Below are 21,098 nucleotides of genomic sequence, written 5' to 3'. Positions count from 1 at the left end.
TAGGGGATATCGCCTGTACCAAGATAGGCCCCCCCGACTCTGGGCCAGGTTTATCCATATATCGGATCGGGCGAGTGCCCCAGCCAATTTGCATTGTTGGGGGGTCACCACTCATTCAAATTCAATTCTTTATAAGCTTTGTCATATTTTCTTTATATATTAGGCCTACTCAATGGCCGAAATTAATCTTCAATACTAAACGAATATTATGCATAATGAGAAAGAATGGTGTTTGGTGTGTAGGTGCCCCCCCCACCCCCCTCCATCACATTTGAATGTATCCAGTTCAAGCATTTTGTGTGATGAGAGAAAACATGTTCACCAGAGGAACTGCTAAGAAAAGCTAGGCTGAAAACGACTTCCCCAAGTCTGACATGTTCACCACAGTCTGGCTTTTCTTGGCCTGTCTGTTAACTGTGGATGAGAGATCTCTCACCCTGTCACTAACTGTAGACTAAGGGTGAGAGATCGGTTTCACAACTTAAAAGAGTGAAGAACGTCACAATGAGTTTATGCTTCTTGAAAGGTTTTCACTTTGAAACTGACGTGCGGTTTGTGATGCATAACAACCATAATAACGGATAGCCTATGCATTGCAATATATTCAGTTGGCCGTGCTATCTGATGACGGTCTGAAAAAATAAATTACAGAGCAGTAAACATTTGGTGGCTTAAACAACTGAGTTGGTTAGTTTTTACACAAATTTGCCGGCTGACAGTGTTCGGACCTTCGAGCCAATCACAGTGCTTAAAGACCCACCCAATGGGCAAGCCGGGCACAGTTTAGTCTGAGCCATGGAGCTGACCGATTGTGTTGTGAAATAATCAACCAGGATGGCTGGTGTCCGGCTGATGGTGGTGGGCTGGTCTGGACTAAACTCCAGGTTCAGCCCATTGTCTCAATGTGCTGCTGCTTTCACCTTCTGCAGCTCCCACTGTCACATCATCTCACTTGAAGTGACTTCTTGCTACAGTTTTTGAACTTTGTCTTTGGTGGTATGGAGCCTTCCCTGTCTGTGGTGCTGAAGTTGCATTAGATCTCTGTGTAATGTTTGTTTAAACTGCGAAACTGCGTTTCCCTCTGGTATGGAAACAGCAACGCCATGGACCTGAAGTCTCTGCAGAGGGTGGTGAGGTCAGCGGAGAGAATCATTGGGACCTCTCTCCCAACCATCCAGGAGACAGCACACAAACGCTGCATATCCAAAGCCCTGAACATTGCCAAAGACCCCACCCACCCCTTCAACAGTCTGTTCACCCTCCTGCCCTCCGGCAAGAGATATCGCATCATCCGGAGCAGATCAGCCCACACACACAGGGACTTAACTTGGACTCTTTATAGACTTTATATACTTTTTTATATACTTTTTATAGACTATACAGACTATAGATGCACACACACACACAACATAATTTTAGTCTGTTACATAATAGTCTCGTACACATCACATAAAATAACTTGTCCTCCCGATCATTGACAATTGTGTAGTCTACATTGTGTGCGAGATAGAGTATATATGTGCCCGGCTCTCTGTATAGTATATGAAAATCTATAGCTCAGGCCGTAGAGCGCACGTGGGAAAACGGGGTTCGAATCCTGTGTGTGCTGCTGAATTTTTAATTTAAGATCCTGGTGAAATATGGTCTAAATCTGAACGTTCAATAAACGTCTGCAAATAGTGGGTGAAAAAACTTTCACTTTCAAACCTTCCTTGCACGTTTTTTCAACGTTGACCCTAAACGTTTTTTAAACGTCTTTTCAACCGAAAAATGCTCGCTGGGAAGTAGTGTATCCAGATGGACAATTGCACGAGTAGCTCCCATCAAGGTTTTCACAAGTCCCGTTCATTCCACAAATGTTTTCATTTTTCGCTTCAGCTTCCTTACTGTACATTCATCTATGTCTGATATAGAGGGAGAGGGAGAGACAGACCCATAATTAATGGCTGTTCTGAAACGTACTCTACTGGACTCTGAGGAAAGCAGAGCGAGGAATGATGGATTGAAACTTCTAATGATAAACTTTGGCCTTCGAACCACTCTGAGAAAAGTGTTTTTGATGTTCAAATGATTTGTCTACTGATGATAGCTTTAAAGACCCCATGAAATGAGCTCCTGTTACTTTTGCTTCCTGCAAAATAGAGTATCTTTGGTGACCTCATGCTGCACGATACATGTATATGAATAAAATACAGTAGGCCTCGGCAGGGGCGTTGGAAGTACTTTTAGGTAGGGGGTGCTGCCACCGATTCAACATTGGGGGGGACGGCTGACAAAAAATTTGGCCACTTTGTCGCCAGATTAGAGGAATATTAATATTAAGATTAGACTGTTGTGTCATTATTCAGTCACCTTTTCTCACTCACCTCCATGTCACCACTTGCTCCCACTGCTGTGTTGGAATCTTCATTCTCTCTCCCACCCTTTTTGGACTTTTAGCCATATTTAGAGGAATATTAAATTTTAAATTAACATTAGGATTATACTGTTGTGATGTCATTATTCAGTGTCTTCTCCTCTTCTCTGCAGCATTACTCAATTTACCCTCAGGACTCAGGGACAGTGATAGCCTACCTGCTATTCCTCCGATATATCCATGGCCGGATTAATAGTACCATGGGCCCCCGGTGCTATTCATTTTCTAAGCTATTCATTTAGCCTTTTAAGGTAGTCATAAAGATTATATCTTCCAGACTGAAATGTTATAACAGAAGTGGAGTATTGGCCAGAATTACATGAACATTTGGACACTTATTCAGCGGGTATTTTGCATGTTGCGTTCAGGTGCACTGTAAAAAAAAAAAAAAAAAAAAATGTTTTTTTTTTTTGTTGTTTTTTTTACATCTCTTGCCACCAGGGGGTGCTGCAGCGCCCACCGCACCGTGCTTCCAACGCCTTTGCGGTGCCCCAGAATGTCACTGTAACTCGCTCGTGTTCCAGCACTCGATGATGTCTGTCAGAGGAATAAGGGAAGAGCGTAGCAAGAGGTTGCACAAGAGAGAGACATCATCAGTCATGTGTATGTTAACCACACAGACACACCATAAACACACAGGAAGGGAGGCAGGCACACACACACACACACACACACACACACACACACACACACACACACACACACACACACACAAGAGCACTTACGTAAGTACTCGAAATGTACATTTCTAACCATACCCATGAGCTCTTTGAACAATCCTGCCCCTCTACCAAGTCTTAAGGTCCTTACACATCGGGAGCATTTTTTTCCATTTTCTATCCTATGTTGACGCCCTCCTCTCACCGAGCATCATCATGGGGTCATAGGCCAATCCTTATTGTATCATTAAAGTTGATTTGAAACTTCTTACGCTCATGATTGAAATAAGATTGTGGAGTCTTCCATTGGTTTCGACTTTTGAATGATCCCTCACTTACGTCTCGCCCCAACATCCTGTTTCAACAGGAAATGTGTCAAATCAAGGAAGTACAGATGCCATTTCATGGGGTCTTTACAGATGCGTTGTGCACCAGTGAACTACAAACAGAGGTAGCACAGCCTCACCTGTGCAGTCACCTCTGAGGTCTGTATACCCATCCAGGCAGATGCAGCCTTTCCCAGTCAGTTTGGTGCAGTAGGCCTCGGCACCACAGGTGTCGCTGTTGCTGATGTTCTTGCATGTGTCTATGTCTGTGTAGGGAGAGGTAGAGACAGATCCATAATTAATGACTGATATTCCTCTAGCAGCTGTTCTGAAACTTACTCTAGTCTACAGTAGCCAGCCTACACTCTGAGGAAAGCACAGCGGGTAATGATGGATTGAAACTTTTATGGACGGCTGAAAGTTTGGCCTCCAAGAAAAAGGACTTTTCTGTGATGGTCAAGTTGTTTGTTGAATGTCTACTGCATTATTTGCTGATGATTGCTTTAAAGACTCCAATGTTCTCCCATTACTTTTGCTTCCTGGAAAATAGAGTATCTTTCATGGTGACCTCATGCTGTAATAGTAGGCATAAATATTAAATATACATTTCTAACCAATATAAACATCAGATCTTTGAACAATCCAGCCTTTCTGCACCTCTGCTTTAGACTTATGAATGATCCCTCACTGCATCATCCCACCCGCAAATGTGTCAAATCAAGGAAGTCGGCTAAATATGTTATTTCACGGGGTCTTTACAGATTAAATGCACCAGTGAGCTACAGTACATACAGAGGTAGCACAGCCTCACCTGTGCAGTTACTGCTGAGGTCTGTATGTCTATACCCAGCCTTGCAGGTGCAGCTGTAGTTCCCAATCGTGTTGGTACAGTCGGCCCTCTCACCACAGATGTTTGGGATGTCTTTGCACTCGTTGAATTCTGACAGAGGAATAAGGGAAGAGACAGCAGCCAGAGGTTGCAGAGAGAGAGAGAGATCACATGTGTAAGTTAACCACACAGACAGACAGACAGACAGACAAACAGGCAGACAGGCAGGCACGGGTGCACACACACACACACACACACACACACACACACACACACACACACACACACACACACACACACACACACACACACACACACACACACACACTTACGTAAGTACTCGAAATGTACATTTCTAACCATACCCATGAGATCTTTGAACAATCCTGCCCCTCTACCAAGTCTTAAGGTCCTTACACATCGGGGGCATTTTTTTTCATTTTCTATCCTATGTTGACGCCCTCCTCTCACTGAGCCTCATCATGGGGTCATACGCCAATCCTTAATCTTGTTTATCGTATCATTAAAGTTGATTTGAACCTTCTTACGCTCATGATTTAAATAAGATTGTGGACTCTTCCATTGGTTTAGACTTTTGAATGATCCCTCACTGCATTACGTCTCGCCCCAACATCCTGTTTCAACAGGAAATGTGTCAAATCAAGGAAGTACAGATGCCATTTCATGAGGTCTTTACAGATGCGTTGTGCACCAGTGAACTACAAACAGAGGTAGCACAGCCTCACCTGTGCAGTCACCTCTGAGGTCTGTATACCCATCCAGGCAGATGCAGCCTTTCCCAGTCAGTTTGGTGCAGTAGGCCTCGCCGCCACAGGTGTCGCTGTTGATGATGTTCTTGCATGTGTCTATGTCTGTGTAGGGAGAGGTAGAGACAGATCCATAATTAATGACTGATATTCCTCTAGCAGCTGTTCTGAAACTTACACTAGTCTACAGTAGCCAGCCTACACTCTGAGGAAAGCAGAGCGGGTAATGATGGATTGAAACTTATAAGGACGACTGAAAGTTTGGCCTTCGAACTACTCCAAGAAAAAGGACTTTTCTGTGATGGTCAAGTTGTTTGTTGAATGTCTAATGCATTATTTGCTGATGATTGCTTTAAAGACTCCAATGTTCTCCCATTACTTTTGGCTTCCTGGAAAATAGAGTATCTTTCATGGTGACCTCATGCTGTAATAGTAGGCATAAATATTAAATATACATTTCTAACCAATATAAACATCAGATCTTTGAACAATCCAGCCTTTCTGCACCTCTGCTTTAGACTTGTGAATGATCCCTCACTTAAGCAATATCACACGAGAGGGAGTGCTGTTGTTGGCTAATATCGTAACGGCTGTGATTCGGTCGACGATAATCACAGCAGTGACGATATTAGCCAACAACAGCACGACCTTGAGTGTGATATTGCTTTTATACAACAGTTTTATGAAACAAAGCTGTTAAAAATTTTTACAAAAAGCTGCGAAAATATATGATTTCTCTATTTATTCCTCCGCCAACAAAAATAGTCCCCTCAGCTTTCTGCTACCAGTTGCCGAAAATGTAGCCTAATTAACTGCAGGCTGCCTACTTTTTTATCATACACATTAGCACGTTTCCATTTATTGTACAGCCCGTGAAATAAGAGTCTGGTGATGGCATGTTACTTAGTTATGTTAGGAAATAAATCCATCTTTGCGTTGTTGGTAGCTGTGTTACGCTTTGTGAATGACGTTCAATGTAACGTGGCTGGTGTTTGTTTTGTTGATTAGAGCAGCTGTGAAGCGTTTTGTTGATTAGAGCAGCTGTGAAGCGGAGTGATATAGCCTACCCTACACACAGTGAAGCGCCAGTGCTGTTATCGTGAAATATCAGCACTGGTAGGATCCCTCTTGTCCAATCAAATTGCTCGGCCGGAACTAACTGTTGTATAATTAAGCAATATAACACGAGAGCAAGTGTGTTGTGGTGAATATATCCCGCTGATAAGCTGTTATCCCACGAGGCCGCAGCAGTGCGGGTGATTTGATTGGATCGTTCTGGAGACTGAAGTTGACATTGGCCAATCCTGGCGCTTGCTGAGAAGCTGAGAGCTTTCTGGAAAGCCCAACACGGAGCTCGAGGCAGCGCTGCCTTTTAATAAGAGAGTTGCCATGGCAACCAATAACCCATGGCCATGGGTTATTGAACTCGGTTACTGGAATTATACAATGGCTGTGAACCAATCAGATTGCTTGATTTGAGAGAGCCGTTTTATAATGCATTTTATAAAACGGCTCTCTCAAATCAAGCAATCTGATTGGTTCACAGCCATTGTATAAATCAGGGGCGGTTCTAGGCCGTTTTTGGGTGGGCTTTAGCCCACCCAAAAATAGTCTCAGCCCACCCAAAAAAAATAGAGGCAAAAAAAAAGTTTTTTTTTTTTTTTTTTTTTTTTTCCCTCTCCAAATCCATGGTGGTCATTAGTAGCAGTTTCTGACTACACTCAATGCGCTGTGTGCGTGTTTCCCCCCCCCTCTATGTTCTTAGGGTGGGCTGAGACAAACATTTAGGGGGGTTCAGCCCACCTGAAAAGTTTCTAGAACCGCGGCTGCGCAGGCGCTCCCTCCTCCATCTATCTGCCTAATCCCACATCACTTCACACAGGTCACACACAGTACAGCAGCGAAGTGGTCCTCCACAGTCCACACAATCGTTCTCCCTACTCATGATCAATGAAACTGTGAGGTGAGCATTGAGCAGTCAGAGTCGTTAGTAGTTACTTAATTAGCGCATATTGATATGCAAATTAGCGCGTAACGTTGTTTCGTAGGCTAAACAAAAGAACTTGTGGCTGTGCCTGCCAGACAAACAGGTGGACTGGAGGAAGGTAGGTAGGCTACCATGGCACCAGCCAGCCATGTCATGCTAGCTCGCAGTAAAGTGGGTGTAAATGGATGCAATGTTTTTTGAGAAACATATGGGCATAAGTGACAAACATATTTTCAAACGGGTCCCTTGTTATCTGAATGAAATTAAGCCCTTCAGAATCGCAAGTGGCTGCTTTACACAGCCTGTCTGATGTGATGATGATGATAGCTTAACATGCGTGCATGGCATGCTATTCACTTTTCTTTCCTTCTTTCCCTATTTTTGCACGCTGTGGTGGTGGTAGCCTACCAACTTCCAACCAGTCAGATCTTGTTTTTTCCCACAATAATTTCATAATACCATTTGTAATGCCACCGTTGTAGTGCTGTTGTTCAAAATTAAAGTACATTTTCTCAGATTTATTGGTGTCTTTCTAGTCACACAATTTAATAGTCAGTGTTTCCCATACACTGATCTATTTGTGGTGGTACACCCTACATAGATTTTGACCCCCACAAATACTGCCACATATTAATTTCAACTAGTTGACTGCAAACTCCTTCTTTAGTGCTTACAGTATATTATTATCTTGTCGGAATATTATTCCAGCCAATAAATTAGGAAGTTCCCTTTTGATATAATTTTACTTTTGTTTTGCCTACAAAGCAAAATGTTACTTTACTTGAAACTCCCCTGAAGTGATTTTGGTATTATTTATGCAAGCATAATTCTACCATATAGAACCTGTATGCAGAATATATATATAGGGAAACAATTATTTTTTCATCGCTGTAAAACCACAGAACGGTAAAGAAGATATTGATGTGTGTAGTTCTTCATAGATCTAGTCTCTTCATTTTGATCTCAAAGTGCGCCAGTTTGATCCATTTTTACTTGAAACTGTACAAAATTTTCTTCCGGGGGGGCATGCCCCCGGACCCCCCTAGGGGTGCAGCGGTCCATGACCTTTGGGTAAGCTCTGATGCTAAAACCGCCCCTGGTATAAATCCAATAACCCACTCCAATAACCCATGGCCATGGGTTATTGGTTGCCATGGCAACTCTCTTACTAAAAGCCTTTGGTTACCTCAAAAAAAACAAATGGCGGAGACAGCTGTCAGATCCTTGTGAATCGATCTTCGCTTATAACTTTACTAATACTTCGCAGAAAATTATGTTTTGTACAAGAATAGATGCGGGCTAATGTCTTCTTTGCAAAAAAAAGGCTGTTAACCCCGCATTTAACCCCGCATTTAACCCCGTAACGTTAGTTGGTGTCGGGCTTTGCAGAAAGCACTCAGCTTCTCAGCAAGCGCTGAGAATGCAGCGCTGCGCTTGAGCTGCCTGTCGGGGTTTCCAGAAAGCTCTCAGCTTCTCAGCAAGCGCCAGGATTGGCCAATGTCAACTTCAGTCTCCAGAACGATCCAATCAAATCACCCGCACGTCTATCTTCTTGCTAGAGGTCCCGCCTTACAGTAGTGTTTCAACTGACTCTATCAGAATACCATGCCAGTCGGACTTATAGTATTATTATTATATTTATATTATCATACTTGGAAACCATTTTATTTAAGCAATATCACACGAGAGGGAGTGCATTGTTGGCTAATATTGGCACTGCTGTGATTCGGTCGCAGGCACGAGGCCATAGGCCGAGTGCCGTAGATAATCACAGCAGTGCCAATATTAGACAACAATGCACGACCTCGAGTGTGATATTGCTTTTATACAACAGTTCTATTAAACAAAGCTGATTAAAAAAATGACAAAAAGCTGAGAAAATAGATGATTTCTGTATTTATTCCTCCGCCAACAAAAATAGTCCCCTCAGCTTTCTGCTTTGCTGAAAATGTAGCCTAATCAGCCTAATTAACTGCAGGCTGTCTACTTTACTACTGTCTACTCTACAGCTGTGAAGCGTTTTGTTGATTAGGGCAGCTGTGAAGCGGAGTGATCTACACACAGTGAAGCGCCAGTGCATTATCGTGAAATATAGGCACTCGTAGGATCCCTCTTGTCCAATCAAATTGCTCGGCCGGAACTACCTGTTGTATAAAAAAGCAATATAGCACTCGAGCAGCGTGTGTTGTGGCATATATCCCGCTGATCAGTTGTTATCCCACACGGCCTCGTGGGATAACAACTGATCAGCGGGATATATTTGCCACAACACACTAGCTCTCATGCTATATTGCTTAAATATCCCACCCGCAAATGTGTCAAATCAAGGAAGTAGGCTAAATGTGTTTAAATGCACCAGTGAGCTACAGTACATACAGAGGTAGCACAGCCTCACCTGTGCAGTTACTGCTGAGGTCTGTAGGTCTATACCCAGCTCACCTGTGCAGTTACTGCTGAGGTCTGTAGATATACCCAGCTCACCTGTGCAGTTACTGCTGAGGTCTGTAGGTCTATACCCAGCTCACCTGTGCAGTTACTGCTGAGGTCTGTAGGTCTATACCCAGCTCACCTGTGCAGTTACTGCTGAGGTCTGTAGGTCTATACCCAGCTCACCTGTGCAGTTACTGTTGAGGTCTGTAGGTCTATACCCAGCTCACCTGTGCAGTTACTGCTGAGGTCTGTAGGTCTTTACCCAGCTCACCTGTGCAGTTACTGCTGAGGTCTGTAGGTCTATACCCAGCTCACCTGTGCAGTTACTGCTGAGGTCTGTAGGTCTATACCCAGCTCACCTGTGCAGTTACTGTTGAGGTCTGTAGGTCTATACCCAGCTCACCTGTGCAGTTACTGCTGAGGTCTGTAGGTCTATACCCAGCTCACCTGTGCAGTTACTGCTGAGGTCTGTAGGTCTATACCCAGCTCACCTGTGCAGTTACTGCTGAGGTCTGTAGGTCTATACCCAGCCTTGCAGGTGCAGCTGTAGTTCCCAAGCGTGTTGGTACAGTCGGCCCTCTCACCACAGATGTTTGGGATGTCACACTCGTTGAATTCTGACAGAGGAATAAGGGAGGAGGAAGCAGCCAGAGGTTGCAGAGAGAGAGAGAGAGATCACATGTGTAAGTTAACCACACAGACAGACAGACAGCCAGGCACGGGTGCACACACACGCACGCACGCACGCACGCACGCACACACACACACACACACACACACACACACACACACACACACACACAGACACACACACACACACACACACAGGGTCACCTAGGCATTGTCCAGCTGAGGCATTGAAGTCCTTTAGCCCTTTAACAGTCATGAACCCATCAAGGCACCGACAGTAGAAGCTGCCCTCTGTGTTGATACAGCGTGCGTGATTCCCACATGGTGGTTGTTCGTCTTTACACTCATTATCATCTGTAGATGTACATACAAATACAGTAAGCAACAAGAATACAAATATTGATATACATCACATAGATCAAAGCCATCACTAGACTTAAAAGTTACACATGACATTTAACCCTGACAGTCTCTGTTAAGTTACTGGATAAGAGCAGCATACGTAATGTCATTTAAGGTTAACATTCCCTCAAAACTCCAGTCAGCAGAAGGAACTGTAAAGGAACATAATTTCTTTTGAATGTTTGAGTGTCTTGTCATGTTTGAGCATTAGTGTGTAGGCTACAGAAGAAAGGTGGTGGTAAAGGGATGAGGTGATGAGCGATAGTTAAGATCAGAGGTCAGATAATTACCAACACAAACAGCAGCACCACGAACATATCTGTATCCCTTCTCACATGTGGAGACACTTCTCATCAGCAGAGACAGTAAGCCTGTGGGGAGAGATGGGCAATGTTACATTCTGTTTCTCAAACTCAAAACCACAAAGCAGCCACAGTACAGCGTCCAGAAACCACATCCAGTGACGCTCGGAGAAACTCTGACCCACCTGGTGTGACACCAGAGACACGTGCACGCACGCACACGCACACACACACACACACACACACACACACACACACACACACACACACACACACACACACACACACACACACACACACACACACACACACACCATGAGACACCCGTGCACACAAATGGCCAAATAGCAAATGGGCAGCATTTACAAAGTGCTTTACAGTCAGTAGGTACATTCACCCACTCATTCACACAGCAATGACGGCAAGCTACCACGCAGGGTGCTGACACACCATCAGGAGCAATTTTGGGTTCAGTGCTCAGTATATCTTGCCCAAGGACACTTTGACATGCAGGCTGAAGGAGCCAGGGATCGAACCACCGACCTCTTTTATCCAAAGCAATTAGTGGACGACCCACGCTACCTCCTGGGTACAGCCCCCACACCAGGGGCGTAGCCAGAAATGAAATGACAGGTGGGCCTGAATCAAAGTTAAGTTAAGTTATCCTTTATTTATCCCCTTGGGGAAATTCATCCTCTGCATTTGACCCATCCTCTACTAGGAACCTTCCTAGAACTAGGAGCAGTGGGCAGCCGCAGTGCAGCGCCCGGGGACCAACTCCAGTTCTTTTTGCCAGGACCTTGGTCAGGGGCACTGACAGGAGTATTAACCCTAACATACATGTCTTTCTTGATGGTGGGAGGAAACCGGAGCACCCGGAGAAAACCCACACGGACACGGGGAGAACATGCAAACTCCACACAGAAAGGACCTGGGACGGACCGGGGTTCGAACCTGGGCCCTTCTTGCTGTGAGGCAACAGTGTTACCACTGAGCCACCGTGCCGTCAAGTGGATGGGCCACACTATTGACGTCATTTGCATTATCCGAATCAGAATCAGCTTTATTGGCCAAGTATACCCAGCGAGCACAAAACGTTTTTTCAACGTTGATTTTTAGTTTAAATCTGGGTGATATAAGGTTTGAACGTCTAAGACCTAATTTCACCCTCTTTTCAACTGGCTAAAATGCGGTTACAATGTCAACGTGTAAAAAAACACAATTTGGTTCATCATATTGTTAAAACATTCGTTGTAGTTTGGAATAGAGACAATATTGATAGTGTGTGAATTGGCATTTGTCCATTTTATTGTGTAACTGAGAGTTGAAATCTGGTCTACACGAACACTACATTTCAACGCATTTTATGTCACATGAAATATCATAAATATGGGACTATATAGGCTATGTGGTGCCAGCAAAAAGCTTCCAGGACACAACTATGGTTAATAGTTTAGCGCAATACTATAAAATAATGAATTCAGTTCCTGCAGCAACGTGCATGCGCAAGTACTTAGTCGCTAGCTATAGGCTACTAGCTGTGACTGACTAGACTAGACCAAAGCAAGTCTGCACCGGTCTGCACCAAGTGCGGAACGAGGTGCTCTGGGCACGCTATGTTATTGTAACAGACTGTATACGAGGTGTGTACCTCCTGAGTCTCTGGTGTTAAATGAAGTTAACCTCTGAAGCCGTACAGCCTAAAGACTAGATGCACACACACACACAACATAATTTTAGTCTGTTACATAATATAATAGTCTCGTACACATCACATAAAACGTCTTTTCAACCGAAAATGCTCACTGGGTACAAGGAATTTGACTCCGGTATACGTTGCTCTTAATGTGCTTTCAAAAGAAAAGAAAAGAAAAGGTATTCATACAAGCTAAAATGAACAAACAAGGACTCAAAGGTATGGTTAACTGCTATTTACATTATATACAATATTTGTTATGTAGAATGTCGTCATTTGTTATGTAGAATGTAGAATGCTATAAGCAGGAGTAAGATAAAGAAATAATTGTATATGTACAAATCATTGTATATCTCACTGCAAAGACAGCAAAAGTAGGGTTTGTTTGCTGTCTAAAGGGTGTTACTGCATGTACGCCATTTTAACACCTAGCAAAACCCCACTTTTGACACTGACCAAGCCTTGTGCGTAAACTGAAGGATCCTAACAGCACTTATGTCAGCTCAAAGTACATGCTGACATAAGTAATGCTAGGTTTGCAGCGTGATAACATAATTTCTACTATTATACATTCCAATTCATATTCTAGGTTAATATTAGATGAATATAAATATGCTAATATTCCCATTAAATACTTAGGCCTATATTCAAATGTTATTCTATAAGGTTAGGAGTGTGAACTGGTCAATACGAGGTCTGATAGTAAGAGTTTTGCAGGGGTTTACAGTTCTTTGAATGTGTCCCAGCCAGGACACATCAATAAGTCATGTGTCCTGGGACACATGCTCCAGCTGCTCTTCAGGTAACATGGCAGGCCATTCCATTTGCTCAAAGGGTCAGGGAAATCATTGTATAGTGTACTGCAAAAAGTTTGTTTTGTTTGCTGTCAAAAGGGTGTAATTGCACTTACGCCCTTTTGACACCTAGCAAAACCCCACTTTTGACACTGACCAAGCCTTGTGGGTAGAGGATCTAACAGCACTTAGCTCAGCTCAAAATGCATGCTGGCATAAGTAATGCTACATTAGCATGGCAGCATCATCACATTTCTACTATCCTACAGTATTTTCTAATAACAAGAGTCTCAGTTTTCCACTCATACCCAATTTATGCAAAAACGGTTTAGGGACTCCAGTATGCAAAACATATTCAAATAGAATAGATGGGAAAATAATTATACTGCATGCAAAAAGAAAATGCAAAATTGCATGTTTTTTGCGTTATTTAGTCCCCTTCAAGTTAACATGACAGGGTTGGCACCAATGCATGTCTTAGGTCTTCTAATTTCATATGATAGCAGGACCCTCACTCTTTCTCTAAAAATGAGCCCAATACAGCCTCTGAAAGACAGTAATGTCAGCCATTTAGGTTTTAAAGTTTTAAAGTCTCGTGATTGGATGGGTCTAGACAAGAAGTAGGTGGGCCTAGGCCCAGCCAGGCCCACCCATATACGCCCCTGCCCCACACACACATGCATGCACGCACGAATGCGCGCGCACGCACACGCACGCACGCACGCACGCACGCACGCACGCACGCACGCACGCACACACACACACACACACACACACACACACACACACACACACACACACACACACACACACACACACACATCCCAACAGGACCCATGTAAACTGGCACACTATCTCCCTGCCAGTTACCCTGTTTTTCTTCCCCAACACTAGCAGTGCCTTGCAGTTAGAATTATTAGTCGATCAACAGAAAATGAATCACCAACTATTTCTTCAAAGTCTGAGACTGTGAGCCTCCCCTCAGACAAAGCATGGTCAAAGCCCCCCATCATGATTATGTTATTTGATTCCATTGCAACCACATAACTCCATAGCTTTTTGACATACATGTACACCAAATGCATAGAAATGGTCTGTCTGAAGGCATGTATTAGTTTCTGCCTCTGGGAAAGTGGGAAAAACAGTAAACCAAAAACGGTATCTTTGAACTATCTAACCAAATCACACACATTTAGGCTATTCTATGAGATCTCTTTTTTAGAACTAATGTAGGCTAATAACTAATACTTTTCACTTCCATTCACTCAGCCTCCCTGGGGAGTCACAACAGAAAAACTGAAGAAGGCCTACGTGCCGAAACGTGTTTGTTGCTGTGCTGCTGCCCTACCCAGACTAAGGTACAGTATTAAAACCTCTAAAAGGACTTTTTTTGTGTGCTGGCTTTTCTGTTGTGACTTGACATTACATGTGCCCTGCACCGAAGTTGCATATTTTTTGGAGTGTGCTCGCTGTTCACTTTTTCCCTCCCTGGGGAGGCTCGCCTGGTTTAGACTTTTTTCTCTCTCTCATTCCAGCTTCTTAAATGTGAATATTCTCTGGTTTCTTTAGTCTTCTATGACAGCAAACTGATTAGGCTATCTTTGGGTTGTGGACTGTTGGTCAGGACAAAGACATTTGAGGATGTCTTCTTAGGCTTTGGGGAAACCATTTTGTGACATTTTATAGACCAAACGACTAATTGGTTAGTTGAGGAATTAATTGACAGATTAATTGATAATGAAAATAAACATTGCAGCCCTATGAACAATCTCTTGAATAGTGGGGGTCAAATCATGTCTTATGACGAGTTCATAATATACAGTACGGTAATGCGTGTGACTTTTTACATACAGTATAATCAACTCTGGTTAGCTATCAGCTCAGACTTGGAAAAGTCAATTATTATCAAGTACAAAACAAATGGTATGCTGCCCTGACATTATGGATATAACATGGATAAATAAAAGAAACATAAAGGAAAGGAGCTGGCTGTATAATCAATAGCTGCGTAGAAGAAGGACCAGTATAAAGATCATTTTAGTTGCTCATTATGTTTAGTGCACAGCATTGTGGTGAATATGAGGCAATCAAAGTGACAGTATCATGTATTTACCATACACGTTGATATATATATATATATATATATATATATATATATATATACAGTATATATATATATAGATAGATAGATAGATAGATAGATAGATAGATAGATAGATAGATAGATAGATAGATAGATAGATAGATACGCATTGATTAAATTGTTTTTGGCATACCAGCAACAAACATTCAAAACATATCAGACTCTACATGATATAAAAAGTAAAAAAAAATAGAAAAATGAAGCTTGCAAAGACCTTTGAATAAAGTATACACTATTAAAAATGAGGGCAGCATGTATGTCTTAGTAGCACATGTAAGAGCAGATTACCTTCCTTTCCTACCTTTTGAAATATTTGTAGTCCTCCTGTCCATTTGGGACACTGGATGTGTCACCGTGGAAACATTCTGAGTTGTCCGTGTGGAAGAAACTCCAGGAGTGTCAGTTGTTGTTTCAATCACAATGGCTGTGTAGAAGAAGGACCAGTATAATGATCAGTGGTTCACCATTGGGGTGAATATGAGGCATTCAAAGTGACTAAGACAAATTCCTCGTATGTAATTTGCATATTGTGGCAATAAAAATCATTCTGATTCTGAAGTCACAGTATCATGTATTTACCATCCTTTACAGCAACGTTCACCCTTTGATATGTATCTGGAACAGGTCTGTGCACTCCACACCAGTATGTCCCAGAGTCTGACTTCTTGAGCTGAGTGAAGGTGACAGTTAAGTCTCCATCACCTGAGTCCACCAGGGAAATCCTCCCCTTCTTTCTTCTTCCACCAGACACTACATCAATCAGTTTATGGCTGCTGTCTGTGCAGGGATCCTTGCAGAGGTACTTGTTGTTTGACCCTGCCCACGAGAATGAGCATTTGAATGAGACTTCACCTTGCTCAAATCCCTTCACATTGATGTCTGCTGCCTCCACAGTGCACATAGCTGCCAAACATGAAATAACACTGAAGTGTTAAGGTGCCCTTGTTCAACTTGAATGGCAGAATAAATGAACACATGCATTATTTTTAACACTTACCATAAAGAAGACAGCAGAAGATACAAATGGTCTTCATTCTGATCAATAAAGTGCAAGTTCTACAGTTTTGTTCTTTCTTTCTTATTCCAGGAATAGAGTAATCTGTCTCAGAAACATTTAATTCAGTATACAAAAAGAAGCTTTTCAGACTAAATTGTATATACCTGTTGTTTCATCATTGTCTATTACTGAGCATCCAACTGCATGTTAAGTGAATTCAGTTGCACAACTCTCCACCTTCCTGTGGAGTCTTCTAAAGAAAGAGGGGCAGACGGGGCTACTGTCAACTAAATATAAGAGAAGAGGGTGGAGGTGAGACATCTCTGTGGTGTACTTTAAAGGCGCTCTGCACTGTGCTGCACAACACACGTCACTTCAGATTTCTATACGAGTATATGGTAACACTGGGTCACTAAATTAAGGGTTAGTTAATGCTTATTAACCATTAACTAACAGTTAACTAATGTGTCTGGTAATAATTTACTAATGGTTTTCATGTTAACCATGTATTAATTTACACATTATTTAATAGTTTAGGGTTAGTTAATGGTTAGGGTGAGGGTTAGGGTTGGGGTTAGCTAATGGTTCAGGTTAGAGTTGATAAACATTAACTAAGGGTTAGTTGGATCATATTAAGCATTAACCAATGCTTATTACACATTAATAAGGCTTAATTTAGTGACCCTTATTGTAAAGTGTTACCGAGTTGGTATATGAAAAGTTGAAAGAAATTCCATACGGAAACAGGCTACAAATCAATCAGAGTACAAATCTTTGCATTATTTGTTATTATTCACAATACAGGTGAAACGGGCTTGGAACTAAGGTGCGAGACGTTTGTCAATCAACATGTTACGATACGTCTTGAAGCAGGAGGTCATAGTTGGACTTCCTTAATATTTAGAATATATTTTCCTATTATCACTGATATTGTCTGTTAATGTTGTGACATGTATTATGACAGATCTATCTTGAGGTAGGATGGCAGGTTTAGTCCGTGAAGGGTGAACGCTTTTCCATGGTATATAGATAATGGAAGATAATGGGAGATAATGACAGCAAGCCACGTAAGGGATATTCTGATAGACTTTTAGAACTCTGGAGACAACAACAGGATACCACATCTTCAACACTCACCATCATCATGTTTAGGGAACTGTTGCAAATGCTTCACGTCAACCATGATCCGTCGGCTGACATTTGAAACCTCCGCAATAAATGGTGCCGAAACCCGGGAACATTCAAGGCATATACGGGCCTCTGGGTCCGGCTGGACGGCAATTCTCTGATGACATCATCACCGAAAGATGACATCACAATGCCATTGGTGACATCACAAGTGCCACAAGTGTCTTAAGTGTGACATCACTGGCTGGGAGTGAGAGGAGTTATGACATCACCAGTGATGTCAGACTGGCTCGGCTATAAGTAGGACCAGTTCAACGGTCCAGTGAGAGTTCGTTCCAGTTCCAGATGTTCGAGGCCTTGGAGACCTCGAGCCATGTGTGGAGCTGACGGGCTTCAGCCCAAGACATTTTAGGAGGCGCTGGCCAACATCCAGTTGGTCAGCGGGTTAGTGTGGGAGGGGACCTCCATCGCACTCTTGCCAGTGTGCCTGTAATGATACCATGTAACTATATGAACTACAGTTGAATAGACTCACTCCACTTTACAGGTCCGTTACAATGTAACTACATATTAACTACAGTTGAATAGACTCACTCCACTTTACAGGTCTGTTACCATGTAACTACATATGAACTACAGTTGAACAGACTCACTCCATTTTACAGGTCCGTTACAATGTAACTACATATGAACTACAGTTGTACAGACTCACTCCATTTTACAGGTCTGTTACAATGTAACTACATATGAACATCATTTATAACTATTGGTAATTACTGTGTAATTACATTTGGTGTTCATGTGTAATTACAAATAGTTCATATGTAACTAGTGTACCTGTAAAATAAAGGGTTACCGAAAGGGATACTAATAATGGATCTATAAAACTCAACATTTCATTATGCATTCTGTAGAAACAAACTGAAACATCTTATACCCGCATTATTATATATGATATAAAAACAAGTTTTTTTTATAATAGATTTTATCTTTATGATTATATGATTTTATAGCTGTGGTTGGGGGAAAAAAGCTTGAAAATGAGATGTCAGGAGAGGAGATGCTGAGGCTCAACAGCTCACTCTAGTGGAGTAAATGATTATTGTAGTTTGCCGAATCCACAATTTTCTTGTTCTATTACTGCAACAATAGCATCTCATTATGGAAATTACCTCTCCTATTAGCTAATATAGAAAGTATCTGTGCCAGTATATATTTTCACATATTGGTTTATGTGTTATTGCATAATATTACAGTGTATTTGTGGGCAACATATCTAGTAATGGCCTGTTTTGGAGAACATTCATCATTTTCACAAGAGAAAATATACTGTATAACTGACAACATCAACGACAACGGGGGTACGGTGGCGCAGTCGGTAGCGCTGTCGCCTCGCAGTTGGAAGGTCCTGGGTTCGATTCTCGCGTGGGACACTGTGAGCGCTGTGGTTGTGTTCCCCCCCATATCTTCAGTGCCTACTGCCCAGGTGGGTTATCTCGTCGTAAGGGCCTTTCTTTCTGTGTGGAGTTTGCATGTTCATGAGTAATTACCCATAGAAGGTTTTGTGATAGATAAACAACCCAACAAACTTGTTATCTGCATTGGCATCTATGTTATGACTACAAGGCTTTTGCTGACTCCCTGCTCTATAACTCTACTGTCCAAACCTCTGACCACATGTTGGCACCCAGAAAGCCCACTTCCTATATGCTTAAAACCAGACAATTGTCCAAGTCCCTCTGATCCGAGTCACAAGCGAGTCTCAAGTCAATTGGTCCCGAGTCTCAAGCAAGTCCCAAGTCTTTCCTTTTGTCGTCAAGTCAAGTCAAGTCACAATGTTATTTCAAGTCAAGTCTCGAGTCGAGTCACAGGTTATGTCAAGTCGAGTCACAGGTTAGAAAAAATGACAAGGCAGAGATTATTTAGGCTGCAGACGTGCGCGTTCACGTTAATACGTGCTTGTTGCCAAGCAACACACTTCTCTCAGACGAGCTCGAGACAGCTGACAGACAGCTCCAACTCAGCTCAAACTTATAGAGTTGTATTCAAAGCATAGAAACGTTCTCACAGCTCAATTTAACAGTGCCAACACAAGCAGTTTGATCACAAGTGCAATCAGTACTGAATGCGATGGCAGACTGCGCATTGCGGGCAGTTGACGAAGTCAGGAAGAAATTGAAAGATCTTCCGACGCATCAGCTTACGTCTATTTACAGCACATATCGATTGATATTTTTGGAGAAGATTCCGGCCGCATCACGCGCAGATCAAGATGAGACAGCTGTCAGTGAGTAGCTATGCATTTGGGTGTAACTTTTACGCCTGCTGCATACACAGATGCAGCGCATACAGGGTGCACTAGTCATAAAATTAAGTTAGTCGTAACTTTGAGTTCTACATCAGACGTAGCGTGTAAACCTAGGCGTACGCCCAGCTGGTGCACTCAGCTGATCTTGTCACAAGTCCGAGTCGAGTTTCGAGTCATTTTCTTCCAAGTCCGAGTCGAGTTTCAAGTATTTACCTTCCAAGTCCGAGTCGAGTCGGAAGTCGTCAAATTTGCGACTCGAGTCGACTCGAGTCCGAGTCCCTATGACTCGAGTCCAATTGTCTGCTTAAAACAGGCTAGAGAGGCAGTGATTGACGTCACAGAGACTTTGTCCATCATTTTATATAGTCTACGGTGTCTGTCCCACTTAACATGAGATCATGTTAAGAGGGTAGGCCAAGATTCAGAACTCAATGTTCATTAGATGAAGACAGGTTATAAAGAGCTTGATCTTTTCCTTCACCCTTTTGACAGACAGTGAGGCTATTTCGCAACAGAGCAGATACATCATGGGGGCTGGAGTTTGTAAGTTGTAGACTTACAAATAATTCTAACAAATTCTTAGAAATATCAACAAGGGGGTGCTGGCTTTCATAAATAAATAAATGTAGCAGCCATTACAGTCAGTCACCAAAAGACCATCATAGCAATGAGTCAACTCACCAAAGACATATTTCCTGTGACAGAGAGTGTGATTAGATAAGCAGAAACCCCCCAGATGTTATCATAGTGTGCTGCATCAGTGAGATACACCAGAAACCTGTGGAGGCAAGATTGTGCTAGATAAGTGCAATTATGTGATACATTGACGTAAACACTAATAATATAAATAGTATAGCATAGGTGACACAGAGATCTACTGTAGGATACAGACCTGCAGGCCTCTGAATTTATGAGGAGTACGGGGAAAAATACAAAACTGTGGGTCCCATGGTGGCTTTAATTTTCTAATTCAAAGCTGACAACATTCATGATTTATGAGAATCTAACAAAACGGATGCCTAAAGTCATGTCCATAAAGACTACACAGGTCTATAATGAACATAATTAACTTTCATTATGAATGAAATTGAACGAATAATTGAATGAATGCATTTCTTTTATTTATTTTTGAACAGGGACAGTGTACATTTTGAGACTAAAATATCAGATTATCAGATTATCTGCTTCAATGTGATGTTTATGATTCCTCATAGGAAGCTTAAACTTAAATTTCTCAATTTCTCATCATCTTCATTTGCTAGACACATGAAACAAACGCCATGA

The 21,098-nt window shown here is 42.3% G+C and overlaps 1 protein-coding gene across 1 annotated transcript in view; it reads right to left on the bottom strand.

Moving 5' to 3' along the window:
- The window catches only part of LOC310793490 (adhesion G-protein coupled receptor G7-like), a gene marked incomplete at its 5' end in the record, with an annotated part of 42,641 nt that extends 25,080 nt beyond the window's left edge, over nt 1-17,561 (bottom strand). Inside the window, 5 exons of the mRNA XM_083655292.1 lie at nt 3,542-3,667; nt 4,213-4,341; nt 4,977-5,102; nt 15,961-16,197; nt 17,516-17,561. Of these exons, the coding sequence (XP_083511418.1) occupies nt 3,542-3,667; nt 4,213-4,341; nt 4,977-5,102; nt 15,961-16,197; nt 17,516-17,561 (664 nt within the window). The remainder of the gene's footprint in view (nt 1-3,541; nt 3,668-4,212; nt 4,342-4,976; nt 5,103-15,960; nt 16,198-17,515) is intronic.
- Between the last annotated feature and the right edge of the window lie 3,537 nt (nt 17,562-21,098).

This window comes from Poromitra crassiceps, assembly GCF_964638095.1.
Source record: "Poromitra crassiceps genome assembly, chromosome: 19".
Taxonomy (NCBI): Eukaryota; Metazoa; Chordata; class Actinopteri; order Beryciformes; family Melamphaidae; genus Poromitra; species Poromitra crassiceps.
This window is presented reverse-complemented; position numbering and strand designations above follow the sequence as displayed.